Source organism: Equus przewalskii, chromosome 21, assembly GCF_037783145.1.
Source record: "Equus przewalskii isolate Varuska chromosome 21, EquPr2, whole genome shotgun sequence".
NCBI classification, from domain to species: Eukaryota; Metazoa; Chordata; class Mammalia; order Perissodactyla; family Equidae; genus Equus; species Equus przewalskii.
In genome coordinates this window covers 37,993,504-38,008,243 of record NC_091851.1, presented here as the reverse complement: position 1 = coordinate 38,008,243, position 14,740 = coordinate 37,993,504, and the positions used below count along the sequence as shown (strand labels likewise).

The 14,740-nt window shown below is 48.2% G+C and overlaps 1 protein-coding gene across 1 annotated transcript; it reads right to left on the bottom strand.

Moving 5' to 3' along the window:
• Positions 1 to 247: 247 nt before the first annotated feature.
• Positions 248 to 14,472, bottom strand: RNF114 (ring finger protein 114). The gene is made up of 6 exons (XM_070589429.1): positions 14,235 to 14,472; positions 10,061 to 10,211; positions 8,011 to 8,117; positions 7,536 to 7,650; positions 3,587 to 3,694; positions 248 to 2,094 (listed from the first exon to the last, which is right to left on the bottom strand). Exons 1-6 carry the CDS (start codon positions 14,372 to 14,374, stop codon positions 2,029 to 2,031), a joined length of 687 nt encoding a protein of 228 aa, XP_070445530.1. The 5' UTR covers positions 14,375 to 14,472; the 3' UTR covers positions 248 to 2,028.
• Positions 14,473 to 14,740: the final 268 nt, after the last annotated feature.

The following is a 14,740-nucleotide window of genomic DNA, read 5'->3' as shown; positions in this document are numbered from 1 at the left end:
TTCGTGGAGCGGCCACTTCCCACGTCACGGGAGCTCCCAACTGTGAGAAGTTGGGTCGTGTGCACTTTCCAGAGAGGAGGGGCCCGGGGAGGCCCAGCAGATGCAGTGTCAGAGCTGAGAGCAGAGCCAGGCGGGATGCACTTGGGAGAGAATAGCTTCCCCTCAGCACACAACTACCTCCGGGAGGCTCCCCAGGCCAACTTCAGCAAGCAGTGGCTAATGAAAACAGGCCTTATAGCTTACCAGCTGGATAAATTATGAAATTTATTTATATTTCACCTTTTAAAAGCCAGAACATAACAAATTTCACTTTCTGGAAAGTCATCTTATTAGAAATACATGAAGTGCACTTAATACAAGGAAATCAGTTTCTTGGTACCACCAGCGAGACGGACATGCTCTCATCAGTTTCCTCAAATGAAGGTTTTGCCAAATTTCCCTCTAAACTTAGACCGAGATGATCTCAATTCAGGGAGGTCTGAGTGAACTTTTTCTAGAAAATACAGTAAAGAAGCTGACCATTGACATGTGGGCCCTCTCAAGCAACAGCACATTAGAAAAAATTATTCTGCCCCAGAAGGGCCCCATCTTTGCTGGTTACCAGGCATCAGCAGCTCTTACTGGCAGGTGGGAAGGGCCCACAGCAGCAGTGCTCAGGCCTAAAGCCCTCTTTCACTTGCAACCTCAGTCACTGACCAGAAAAAACTTCCATATTCAGACTAGAGAGGTCTGACATGAAAAACAAACTTAAACCCAGACGCCTTTTGGTGGCTGAGAGGTTCTGCCCCTCAGATTAGACTGACAGCACTTAGCTTTGTATTTATTAAAATTCATGAAACATGCTGACCCTCAAGCTTCGCGAGCTGTTACCAAAGCAAGTTTCCGGCAGACAGCTTCTATTAACAAGTGCTGCCAGGAGACGTGAGGTGGCTTCTGAACAGTGTGTCTCGTCAGAAGAGACAGCAAGCTGTGACGCTGGGTGTCCTGCAGCCTCTCTCTGCTTTAGAAGGCAGGTTTTCATACACTGATTGACAAGCTGAAACCAGTTTCATAAGGAAACCACTCGTGATAGAAAAGCAACGTTCAGTTTAAGCTAAGTTACCAAATAAAAGAACTAGAATCCACTGGAACCCCCGAACCTCTTCCTTCTTCATCTGAGGACTCCTTTTCGTGCTTCAAGGACAAGAATGTAAGCAGCTCCCAAACAGAGAGGTAAAAATGACCCAGTCACTTGAAAAATACCTCATTAGTCAGAAAATTTGAACCAGAAAGCTATGGCCCTCCCACCTCTCAAAGCCGACCCTTCTCCCTCACTTATGGATAAATGGAGTTTAACCTTTCTAACCTAGAAACATTTATTTTCACTAAAAATATATGGTTACACCTTATCCTAGAAAGGCACCATGCAGGCATTTAAGACTGAACCAGTTAATTCTAAGGGTGTGCAGGAGTGGTAGGAAAATATCACTAATCAAAACTTCCAGCATCGGACCATGCTAAACCCAAAACAATCACCCCAATCTGCCTTTTCAAATGGTCCCCAGCAGGGAACTCTGGCTTTTGGCAGCTGCTGCCAAGGAGCAGCTCCCAGGAACTTCACCAGCACAGACGGAGCCCCACTGCTGACCAGAGGCACCACTGCCAGAGCCCACACCCCTCAGGGACAAGGAGAGGAGACGCTTGTCTCATTTGTGCTATTCACGACCCAAAAAGGTCCTGGCTGGCTGAGAGGACCTGAGAGATGAACACCGGGCGGGAGGAACAAGTGTGAAACAAGGACAGGTGGAGAAGCTGGGTTCTCTATCAGAGGAGGAGCCATAAACGACCAGACATGACAAACAGGGTTAACAGGAGAAGAGCCCAAAGGAGAGGAGGGCTCTGATCTGGGGACCTGCTCCCTGTTGGAAGTGACCCTATCTAATACCACACTCACTTCCAGGTCTGCTGTACACTGAAGGTGTGAGAGTCACACGCTTCACGCCAACATGTAACGGAAGCCCTGGAGCACGAGCGGACGGCAGAGGCTGCTCACTGATCTATGATGGAGCGCTGCAACACCTGGTTCATCATGTCCTCTTCGTCCACATCGTAATCCTAAGGGCAGAACACAGACACTCAGCCTCAGCAACGGTCCGCAGCTGCAAAGACTCACTTTCAGGAGGAGGAGCAGGGCCAGCCGAGTGGGGGGCTCTGGAGAGGGCTGCCAGGGGCCAGCTCCCAGCTCCATGGTTGGCGATGCCGGCCAGGTAACGTTGGGAAATTGCCTGATCTGTCCGTGCTCTGCTGCCTCATCCTCACGATGGAACTAACGATGGCTCCATCAGACAGGGATGGTGAGGACCAGAGACACCCGAATGGAGCCTGGCTCGGACCAGGTGCGCAAACTTGGAGCGCACTGTAGGGAAACTAGTCTTTTTAGTTCAGTGAGGCAACACCATCTATTTGGGCACTACCTGGGAATCTCATCCATCCTTACAGCATTAACAACAAGGACTGTCATTCTGAAGTCTGAGTTTCAGACACTCTGTTAGACAGAGAATAAATACTCTTTATGGCAACTCAGGAAAGAGTCACACTTTCCATCTCAGGTCCTGAAATACAGCCACTGAGACTGAATACTGCTCTAAAATCCTACCTTCACACCTATATGTGCAAATAAAAACAGGTTTACTTCAAGCCGTTGGCCACATTTATCTATCACTATAATGCTAAGACAAGAGTGTGCCCCGTCAAAACCACTCGGCTCTAGGGAAAGGACACAAACCTGATGGCCACACTTGGCTAGTGGATGTGTTTTGTTTGACCTAAAGTACTTTAAAAAACAAATATGTGGGGGCTGGCCCCGTGGCCGAGTGGTTAAGTTCGCGCGCTCCGCTGCAGGCGGCCCAGTGTTTCGTTGGTTCGAATCCTGGGCGCGGACATGGCACTGCTCATCAAACCACGCTGAGGCAGCATCCCACATGCCACAACTAGAAGGACCCACAACGAAGAATATACAACTATGTACCGGGGGGCTTTGGGGAGAAAAAGGAAAAATAAAATCTTAAAAAAAACAAAAAACAAAAAACAAAACAAATATGTGACACTTCATATGAAATTCTGCATTTCCAGCATCTTGGGGTTGGAGAGGGTGGAGGGAATAGTAACATAGGGCCTGTATCTCCCCATGACCACAATCGGCTGGAGTTGATGGCAGCATAACATGAGCCATACACCGTGCAGCCTGCAAATCCTTATGAGGACCATTTCCATTACCTGTCTGCTCCCTGTGGGGACCTGAGCTTAAGGATCCCAAAGCAGGTTCTCTAACAGATAGAAACTACATATAACAAAGGAGTGTGGGCAAAAATTTTGGAAAAAACAAACAGGAGCAAGCTTTCGCTCTGTCTCAGTCTAATGACTGACCAGTTCATCTTCTTAACCACCACACCCCGAAGGCTCTGGGGTGCACCCCGCACAGCCGCCGTTCTAGCAAGTCGTCATGTCAAAGACTCAACAACAGGGCCCACAGTTCTCCAGGTTAGAGAAGAGGGGTAGGCGCGCTGCTCCCTCAGGAGAGGGAGCAGAGCCTGGGCTCCAAACTCACCACAAAAGTGTCGTAAGAAAACTGGTGCCGGCGCTGGATGTGCTCTATGAAGTTGGCGCTCCGATAGTTGGGGTCTCCCCAGGGCATCGAGGCACATATTGGACAGACCTTTCAACAAAGAAGCGTGGTCTTAGGCACCTGATGTCTGAGCTGACGTTAGCCCTCTGTGGCCTGTGTCTGGCCTCCTTTCTTCCAGGACAGCTTTCCTGACACACTAGTCCAGGGCCTGGTCACTCCTTCATGGGCACACTCACATCCCAGAAAACACCGCCAGTCTCCTACTCAAGTGAAACGACACGCAGGGTGGGTAAAGGCTTAAGCCATGGTACCACCCTTATCTGATCCTCTGCTGTGGTCAGAACAACGTGTCAGCCCAGTGGGGGTCTAGGTTACGGCTTCCAACCCAGCACAGAAAATGATCCAAAAGCACAAAGAAAACCAAGGAAATGACAGATGAGCAAGGTTCCAAGGAAGTAAAACTAGCCTTATGTGCTATTTTTACAAAGTAAATGCCCAGATGAGGGAGCTCAAGCTGAAAAGTCCTCATACAAGAGGCTGATTTGGGCTTTGAAGACTGGGAGGTATTTAGAAAGACAAAGAACGTGAAAGGTGTTCCAGAAGAGAGGCAGAAGCACGGAGACAGCCTTATAGGCAAATGGCCAGAAAATCAGCCTGGCTGGAATGGAAAATTCAGAGATGGGCAGAGAGGAGCTGGGGCAGGGGGAAGCAGTAGACATAAATGGTCTCGCTTGGAGATGAACCCTCACTATTTACAAGGAAGACAGGGTGACAAAGGGGGCTGGAAAAAGATCACTCTTGTGAACAAAGGGCAGAGGACGCCGGGTGGAAGAGGTAGGCAGGCAGCTGGCGCCAGGCAGCTGGAGCACAGGTCAGGACCAGAGCCTGAGGAGGAGGTGCCCCCAAAGGGAAGGGCTGAGACACTAACAGTTAGGGAGCTCTGCAGAAGGAGGGGAGACAGAAGATAGGGCCAGGGCTGCAGGAAGAGAGGCTCTGCCACAGACAAAATAATCAGAGGGATTTCAGGAAGCCGAAGGGGGAAATGGAGAAAACTAGCTTGCAGGACCAGAAACTGCAGAATAGTTTAGCAGTATCTATCAAAACCATGAGTGCGCTTAAGCTTTGACCAAATTAATCCACATCTAAGACTTTATTTTATAGATATATAAACTTAGGCAAAGACATGTTAAAATTCATGGCAGCCTTTTAAAACTTCAAAACTACAAAAAAGTAGCTAATAGTTTGATGAATCATCCGTTATCCCCAACACCTAGATTTAAGTCTGGCATACTTATTTCAGCAAAAAAGGGAAGCATTCTAAAATAAGACCCAACTATTTCAGTACAGTCCTAAAAACAGGTATTTCCCTTTACAAATACAAATACAATAATTCTTTAGTAGCATTTTATATCCAGTCCTGAATCCAATGTCCTGATAGTGTCTGGGACTAACCTGATGCTCCTCAATAACGGACCAGTTAAATCATGGCACAGTCAAGTAAGGGCAAACTGTGAAGCTCATTAAAAAAGAAGCAGATTTACATGTACTGATATGGAGCAGATGCCCAAAACATTGGTTATTACAGTGTGTAGACTACATGGTCATTTCCATAAAAAGAGGGACAAAAAAAGCAACATTCATGATGCTTGTCAGAACTTCTAATTTCTCCAAAGTAGAGTATCAAGACTGAGAAATCTGGGCCAGCCCGGGGGCATAGTGGTTAAGTTCACATACTCCACTTCATGGGCCAGAGGTTCGTGGGCTCAGATCCTGGGCACAGACCCACACTCACCAAGCCATGCTGTGGTAGCATCCCACACACAAAAAAACAGAGGAAGACTGCCACAGCAATTGTTGTTATTACCTCAGCAACAATCTCCTCAAGCAAAACGAGGAAGAGTGGCAACAGATGTTAGCTCAGGGCCAATCTTCCTCATCAAAAAGAAGAAAAAAAAAGGACGGAGAAATCTTCTGATTTTTAAAGGCTAGGGAAACTAAAAGATGTATGGGCCAGAGATATCCCATAGGCTGCCAGTCTCTGACCTCAGATGTAGATCAGACAGCTCTTGAGAAAGAATAAGGAAGAGAGAAGAGAGGAACGCAGACCTGATACTTTGAACTCGGCTAAAAGCAGGATTCAGGGTGATCTGTGGAAAGGATGGGGACAGTTTACACCAGGAACTGAAGGCAAACCGAGTGCCCAGAAGAACCTGAAGAGCCTGCGTGCCTAGGAGCACACCGTCCGGCTGATAAGGAGGCCCACAACAGGCCCCGCCGGCCCAGGCCCTTAGCGTGGGGAGTTGGGGAAAGCAGACAGAGGGGACTCGTCTGTGGACGCTGCAGCAGCTCAGCATTCAGAGCCCAGGGAGCCCAGTGTTACAGTGGCTATAGTGACCAAAATTTGGTCTTGGCAAAGAGTTCAAAAAGTCAAGAGAAGATTCAAGGTATTTTCGAATAGGCCAGCTATACCTTAAGATTTAGGAGAGAGAAATAAAGAATACTACCAGGCCTAATTCCAGCAAAACCTCACGCAAAGTCTGAAGTCTGCATACAACCTCTTAGAGCAATGGAGCTGAAGGCTGCCCAGAAAACTAGGTATACGGTTCAAGGGAAGCAGTCTGAGACAAATGGGAAAACTGAAGGAAACCTGCATGGAAGCTGGGTTAAGACCTAGTCTGTTAATGACATCAAGAGGGAAGGAAGCGGAGGGGAGCTCTGCTGACACAGACCAAATTCAAACATTTTTTTTTTTTTAACATTTTTATTTTTCCTTTTTCTCCCCAAAGCCCCCTGGTGCATAGCTGTGTATTTTTAGTTGTGGGTCCTTCTAGTTGTGGGTTGTGGGATGCGGGACGCCGCCTCAGGCTTGATGAGCGGTGCCACGTCCATGCCTAGAATTTGAACCAGCGAAACCCTGGGCCACTGAAGCAGAGTGCACGAACTTAACCACTCGACCACTGGGCCGGCCCCCAAACACTTTTTTCAAAAAAGAAACTACACGTGGACACCAAGGGATCCAAGTTAACGTTACCAAAAACAGGGCCAAAAGACTTCATATGACCCTTAACGTGGCACCTGGAGGACACGCTGCTTACAGAGCATCCCAGTATCTAATCATGAAGAAACAGACAAACTCAGATGCAAGGACACTCCACAAAACAACTGGCCTGTCCTCGCTAAAAACGTCAAGGTCACGAGCCAGCCCCGACGGCCTAGTGGTTAAAGTTAGGGGTGCTCCCCTTCAGCAGCCCAGGTTTTCATCCTGGGCATGGAACCTCACTGCTTGTCTGTCAGTAGCCACACGGTGGCGGTGGCTCGCATAGAAGAACTAGAAGGACCTACAACTAGAATCTACAACCACGCACTGGGGCTTTAGGGTGGGGGGAATAAAAAGAAAAGAAAAGGGAAGATTGGCAACAGGTGTTACTCAGCACGAATATTTCTCAGCAAAAAAAAATGTCAAGGTCATGAAAGACAAAGAAAGGCTGAGGACCAAAGAGACATGACAACGAAATGTAATACACAGACCCAGGATGTGGGGCAGGGGAAGACTGCTATGAAGGACACTACAATGGTTAAAATTTAAACATCAATTCCACATTAGCTATTAGATTCTATCAATGTTATGTTTCCTGAGTGTGACAATTAAACACAAAAAATGTGGTTTTGCAAGAATGTAAACTACTCTTAGGAGATATAAGCTGAAATATTCAGGGGCAAAGGGTCATGAAATCTGTAACTTACTCTTGAATGGTTAGCAAAAAATATGTATATAGAGAGTATGGTTAAGCAAATACAGTAAAGTGCTATTAATCTGTGAATCTAGGTAAACAGTACATAGCAGTTCACTCTACTGATTCTGTAATTTTTCTGTAAGTTTGACTTTTTTTCCATAAAAAGTAAAAAAAAAAAAAAAAAAAGTTACTCTTACCACAGATTTGGTATCCGTGCTATGGGACAACTTGCAGTGTTCCACAAGTCCTTCTTGATCAAAGTTCTTTTCAGGACAGTAAGGGCAAGGAAAGGTATAACGGTTTGGGACATTCCTGGAAGATGAAAGGCAGGAAAAAAAAAGAAACCGCTCTGTGAGCACCTTTCCACACAACTTCAACCACTGTAGCCCCAAAAAGGAGCAAAGTTACCAGACGTGTTAGGACAGCGATTCTGATGATCACTTTAGAATCAAGTCAACTCTTCTGAAAACACAGCATGGCTAGTATTTGAAATGAACATCAGACAGTCCTTCTCTACACCCCCCAACAAAAACTGACATCAGCCTTAGCCAGCGTAACAATTACACCTCCACCTTCCAAAACTCGTACAACTAGACCCTTGGACATGCAAAGTGGCCAATGTCTTTGTAGCAAAAGATGGCCTCCACCTAAGGGAGTGACTGAGTCATTTACCTTGGCTGAAGGGACGCATCCTTGGTGGTGGCCTTCACACCTTCCATGATGTAATTCTGGTATTTGGAACAAGTAGCCACGTGGGCCCGGATCTTGGATAGGAAGAACTTAGACGGAAGAATCAGAGCCCACAGGTTAGTCAGGACCCTGTACCAGGTCCACCACAGTCCCAAAGCAAGGGCAAGAAGACCACTAGACCCACAACACCCTGGCAAACACCCCCAGACTCCCGGCTGTGCTCAGGTGGCTGAAGGGTTTCTGTGAATACCAACAATGACGTTTCACTTGATCAAACTAGGTGACCTGCTTCCACTCTAAAGTGACTCTCCTGGAGGCGTGTTTCCTTCACAACGTGCTCTCTGCTCACAGACACATCCCAAACCCAGTGAAGTTTCCGAGTTTTCCACACTAGCACTTAAATTAGTCTCCTCACAGCAAGCCAAGAACCACATTCCATTATGTGCAGCAGAGAAACAGGATCGTTTACGTAAAAAGGACAAAGGCTAGTAATCCTAGTTAAAAGTACAAACTGCCAGACCATGATAAATGATCTTAAAAAAACCTGAAATCTGAATTCCATTTCTCCCATAAAATCTAGTCTTCGAAAGAAGGAAAGAGAAAAGAAAACCCAGAGAATAGTGCTTCATCACAGGTGTTCTAAAAAGAAAGAAAAGTGTAAGGAATGAATAAAAGGGGGAGGTAAAGGGAAGATAAACATTTTTGGAAGTATAATATACCTGGAGGTATAATATGATACAATTGCTAATCTTTAAAATGGAGGAAATGAAAAGTATACAGAAAAAAGTCAAAAAACCCATGATGCACACATAAAGAAAGATGAAGGTAACAGGAAATTTATTTTAGTATCTTGAGTTTCCAAGTTAAAGAAAACTGCAAGAAAAAAACAAAAAGTTTCAACATTTGAGCTCTGGCTTTCCCTGATGCTTCTTTCTGTCTTACTTCCAGCTAAAGAACTAACTTCAAGCTGTCAATCAAAGAGCTCACAATTAGAAGGGATGGGAAATGGCCCTATTCAGAACTGCAGCCACTGTCCACCCCAGCACGAATCCGCTCTGAAAGGAAGGAGGTGCTAAGGTGTATCCGCTCTTTGGCTCCCATATTAAGGTGTTAAAGTAATGAAACTGACATGCAAGGCTGTCCAATAAGTCACTAAGTGAAAAGAAGTTGTATAAATATATATTACAGTATGATACATCCTGTTTCGTAAGAAATCCTACATTTGTGTTTGTAAAAATCCTACATCTGTGTTTGTCAAAGGGCAGAAAATGTTTTGCAGCCTTCTAAATTGAACCACTTTTAAAGAGGTAACCTCTGGAGTGGGGAACAAGCCTACATTATTTTATATTTTTGTATTGCCTGGAATTAACAATCATAATAATTTTAAAGCCAATTAGGCTACGTATATCTCTTGGAAAATAAGACAATAGTATTTCTTCTCTGCAGTTATAACAGGCATTAAAGTAAATATACTTGACTCTAACATGATTATACAAAAGAGCATGGAGGCATGTCAAATGTTAGATATTGCTATTATAATCAAATGACTTCATATTGACCTTTGTATCATCAGTCCTCCCTATCAAGTGCTAAAAAGGCAAACAATTAAATTTTGTACCTAAATGAGATAGATCATAAAATTCCCCCTCTAACTCATTGCAGCAGATAACTTTGTGTCATTGACTTCATTTTATATTTTAAACAATTAAGAAATATCATTGTCATTATATTCTAATTAAAATTGTGCATAATGCTTTGGAAAGATGGGGGTGTTTTATAGGAAAAACCTGGGCTAACTGATTTCTATGGCTTTCAAAGTTAACATATGTAATATCCTAAACCAATTCTTAAAAAAAAACCCCAATAAGTTTACCAAAACGAAACAGCACAGCCATTGCCACAGATAACTGGCATGCACACATGCTGTTAGTCACCTAGTCATGCTCTCACTTCAGAAACAACGTGGCAACAGCTTGACGTTTTACCCCCGCTCATCACAAAGACACTGACTCTTCGTTTTACTTCCACATACATTTTTACGGCAGCCATGGCAAGAAGTCTCTGTGCTCTCAATCTGCCGCTCGAGCTCCACGGCTGGGACGCCAGGCGCCAGAGGGCTGCGACACACCCCACAGACAGGCTTCTTCGGCTTCAGACATTCCTGCAGGCATGCAGAGCAAAAGCTAGAACAAGACATACAGAGAACCTGCATCATGCATTGTGGAGACAAGACAACAAAAATGGATACACTTTTCAAAAGACAGCAATGAATAATGGATTAAAAACATCTTGCTCCCTACCCCCAATTCAAATACTGAGTCCTCCTAGGCCAGAAAAACAGCACCGGGGGTTGCCGGGCAAAGAGCACACAGGCCCAGCAAGAGAAACAAACACGAAGTGCCATGACACACACTGAAAGGTGTCATGGTGCAGCCTTCCAACCTTCGCCTTTGCCACTGATGGGTCTCGGTGGGGTTTCCTAAATCTCGGTTTCTCCTCTGTGAAATGGAGATGGTAGCACATACCTCTAGGATTGTAGGAAGGATGGAATATGTACAGCAGCCCACAAATACAATGTCCAGCACACGTGAAATGCACCGCAAACAGGAGATGCTACCATTAGAAGTGAATGCAAAGCAGAATGGGAACACAAAGACATGAGCAACTAGGCTGCTAAGACTAGAGGCAGCATCCACAAAAGAGCCTTAAAAGAAAGAGGTCAGCTGGCAGAGGAAATGAAAACCATTCCAGGCCCTCAGACTCAAAAATTCATGATGCATCTGAGGAAGAAGTGTAACACTTTTCCTCATAAGCAGCAGGGCCCCAGATGTTCAAAGCAAGGTATCAACGAGACCAAAGCCAAGTTTTAGGAAAATGGCTCTGGGGTGATCATGGACAAGAGAGTTGTGGGCTTTTAATTATTTTTTTAGGTGAGGAAAGATGAGAAGAGACTTGAAGTAGAAACCAAACAGATGGCTAAAGGCAAGGGATTGTGAGGGCCTGACTGAGGCGACAGAAACAAATTCAGGAAATGGTTCTGAGGCGGCCTCCGCAGGACTTGAGCACTTACTGAATTTGGAGAAGAAAAGAAGGAAAGTCAGGGACGACTGAGTTCTCTCCTGAAGCCTGGGCAGGTGGTGCTGCTGGGATAAGGTGCACAGAAAGAAGGGATAACAAGGCATGGGAAGAGCCCGGCCGCATACCCACCCGGACAGACTGACGGCAGGATAACCAAATCTGCCAGGAAGAATTCAGGAGACACAATCAGAGGTAATCTGCACATTTGACAGTTTTTTAGGGTTTCTAAGAATTTTATTCCTCTTTGTCATTAAGCTAGATGGTAATGCTGCTAGGCAAAATTCTAGACCAGGCTGGGAGAAGGTGGGGTTCTACTGACTCACCACTCAGGGCACAGCAGTGAGCTAAACAAAGCCTCTGTCCTCATGGTGTGCATACTCAAGGGTGGAGAAAAACACAAGTGTGAATTTCAGATAGTGATGAAGTATAGGAAGGAAATGAAGCGAAGCAAAGAGATGAGCTCTCTTTGTCGATCATAGGAAGCTTCTTCAAGGAGGTGATATCTGAGCTGAGACCTAACTTCAAGGAGAGAACCACACAGACCTGGATGCAAAGAGTTCCACGCAGAGATGACACCAAGTGCAAAGGGGGGTCGGAAAGGCAGAAAGGAAGGCTGTCGGGGTCATCATGGAGACCACAGCGAGAGGGTAGACGGTAGGCGATGAGGTTGGCGAAGCAGACAGGCCTTGTGGCTATCACTTACTGTACTTCTTCTCAAGGGCAGATCACAAGATAAACTCAAGAGAGCACAGAGGGTCCCAGAGAGCATAACAAAACCAAACCCAGCTTGCAGATAAAAGTAACTCGCAGCCTCCCTTCAGGCACACACCCAGATACAGCTCATCAATCAAACATTTGTGGGCCACTCTGTGCCTGAGTCATGCCCAACAAGGAGCCTGCTTTGAAACGGTCCTTACATCTTGGGCTGGCTTTCAGTTTCCATTTCCGTAACGGGCCTTTTTCTAGTTCAGCCTTCTAGATGCAACCTTTCCTGCTACTGTGCTATGGAGAAAGTCCCTTCTCTTGGGCACCCAGCCACCTGCCCTTCTCCAGCTGTATTCCACTAGATTGGAGAAGGTTACAGTCATTCAGGGCTTGAAATATTTTCTAAAAACCCTATACCCCAGCCACAGCTTCAGTGATGTTCAAGTTTTCAAGCACAAATGTTAGCAAAAATCACCTGGGCAGAGCAAAAAGCACCTGGCTGGAGCTAAGGGAGACCTGCGCTGCCCTCACAGGTGCATCCATCTGTCTTCAATCAGCAGTGAACTAATGAACAAGCGCAACTAGTATGGTGAGTATAGCAAAAAGCCAAGGTTTGAATCCTAGTACTGCCCCTTGACCTCTGACCTAGGAAAGGTTCGCCTGGCTCAAGGAAACCTCAAATTTTCTTGCTCTTCGGTTGGTAAATTGTGCTGGGTCAAGTCTCTTTAAAAATGTTGACTGTAAATGAAACCCACTGAATTAATCCAAGATTAGCTAAATGTAATAAGGAGGGCTGATCCAAGGAAAAGAGGACTCAATGAGAAAGCTAACTAGACTCACTTCCACTCTCACCAAGTTTGCTTCCCTCACTGACATCTTGGTTCATTCACCCATTACCTGATCACACACCCCGCCCCGGTTTGACCCTTAAAACACCCTCCCACCACACAATGAATTTTCACAGTAGTTGGAACATCTGTTAGTACTTACTTCTCATCAATCCACTGGCTTGTGAACTCTGAGGGCAGAGGTGTTTCTTACTACGCCCCACGATTTTGGCACGAGGCGGGCACACAAATATTTTAGTGGGTTGACTATAAGATGGGAAGATGGATGCTCAGAAACTGTGCTGGGCACTGGGGATATAGAGAGGGGCAAAACAGATACGGCCGCTGCCCTCATGATCCCTAAGTTTTGCTCTGAGCAAGGAAGGAGGAAGCCCCAGGAGAGAAGCAGAGAGAGAACGTAAACGGGGATGGTGATAGGGAGGTCACTTAAACTGGGACTTGAGTCTGAGAAGGATCTGGGGTAGGGGCGCGGGAGGTGCAGATGGGGGGGAAGAGTTCCAGGCTAACTGAACTGCGAGCAGGAACAGCCTGAGGCCAGAAAGAGCTCGGTGTACTTGAAGACGCAAAAAAGCAGTCAGTGCGCCTAGGAGCCCTTGCCAAGGTGCCAAGTGTTCTCTGGGCTGGCAAACAGATGCGTGCAGTCCACCTGGGAGGAGTGAGACCAGGGTGGGCCCGGCCTAAACCAGCCGTAGTTCCCTGGCCTGCAAGACGTCTGCCAACCCCCTTCCCCTGCGGGACTGCTGCAGAAATAATGCCCGGGAGGCCCAACAGGTGCCTGTACCGCCCAGTGACCAGTAAAAGGGGTCCAAAGGCCAATGCCAAGGCGATACCACGATAAGCACTGAGCGAGGCCAAAGAGCGAAAGCCGACTCCAAGCGGCAAGAAGCAGGCGGCGACTTTCCACAGTTCCCTCAACTCAGGTGTGTGTGTGTGTCCCATGGAGCGAGGCTTAGACTCCAATCCGGCCAAGCTCAGAGCACCCACGCCGGCCCAGGACCTGTGCCGGACGCGTTCACCCCCATCTCCTTAGTCGTCGCGGCCGGCCCACCCGCAAGACGCAGGCCGCGAAGGCGTCCCCTCAAAGGGCACGACGCACACCTCGTCCGCAGCAAGCAGGAAGGCTACACCCCCGATCCGCCCGCTCCAGCCGCGACCACAGTCCCGGGCGGGCCGCTCAGGTCCTCCCCGGACTTCCCTTTTGTCCCTCCAGGCCCGCCGGCGTTCTCCAACTCCAGCGCCCGTTAGACTACCCGGAGCGCCGGACGCGTGCCGCCGCACGCCCCCGACCTCAGGGGATGCAGACCCCCAGAGGGGCCCGCGGCTCTCCGCGGCAGACGGCAGCCCGCCGCCACGCGGGGGAAGGGGCCTGACAGGCCGCCCGGGACACCGCAGGCGCTCGACGCCAGCCCGGGGCGGCCGCCTTCCGCGGGCCTCCGGAGCCCGGACGGCCCCGCGGGGACGCCGCGTCAGGCCGGTCCTCTCGCTCCCGCGCCGGGCCCCTCCCCGCCGGGCCTCGCCCCTCCGCCCCGCTCCCTCTCAGCCCCGCGCCCCCCGACCAGGCCCGACCGCGCTTACACGTGTCCGCAGGGCACTTGCACCGGCTTCTCGTACACCTCCAAGCACACGGGACACGTGAAGCGGCCCAGGGGGTCGGCCTCCGCCGCGGGTCCCGCCAGCGGAGCACCCGCCGCCGCCTCCTGCATTTGCGCCGCCATCTTGCCGTCGCGGAGCAGGGCGCAGCCGCGGCCGAGGAGGAGGAGCGCGGGGGGCGGGGCGGGGGTGTCGCGTGCGCGCGAGGGGCGGGGCCGGGGCGACGCGTGCGCGCGAGGGGCGGGGCGCGCGGGGCCGGGGCTCGTGGGAGGAGCGCCCGGCTGGGGGCGGGGCTACTGGCTAGGCCGAAGGAAATCTGGAAAATGTGGAAGCCAGATCCCGAGCCTGGCAGAATTAGAATGGGCTCTGTCCTTCGGCCACTGTTTCCCATATTTAAATCTTTATTACTGTTACTTAATATTATGCACTATTACTTAATATTTCTCTTCAAATCGACTTGCTCTGTCTTTAAGCTTAAGCAAACAGGTTTT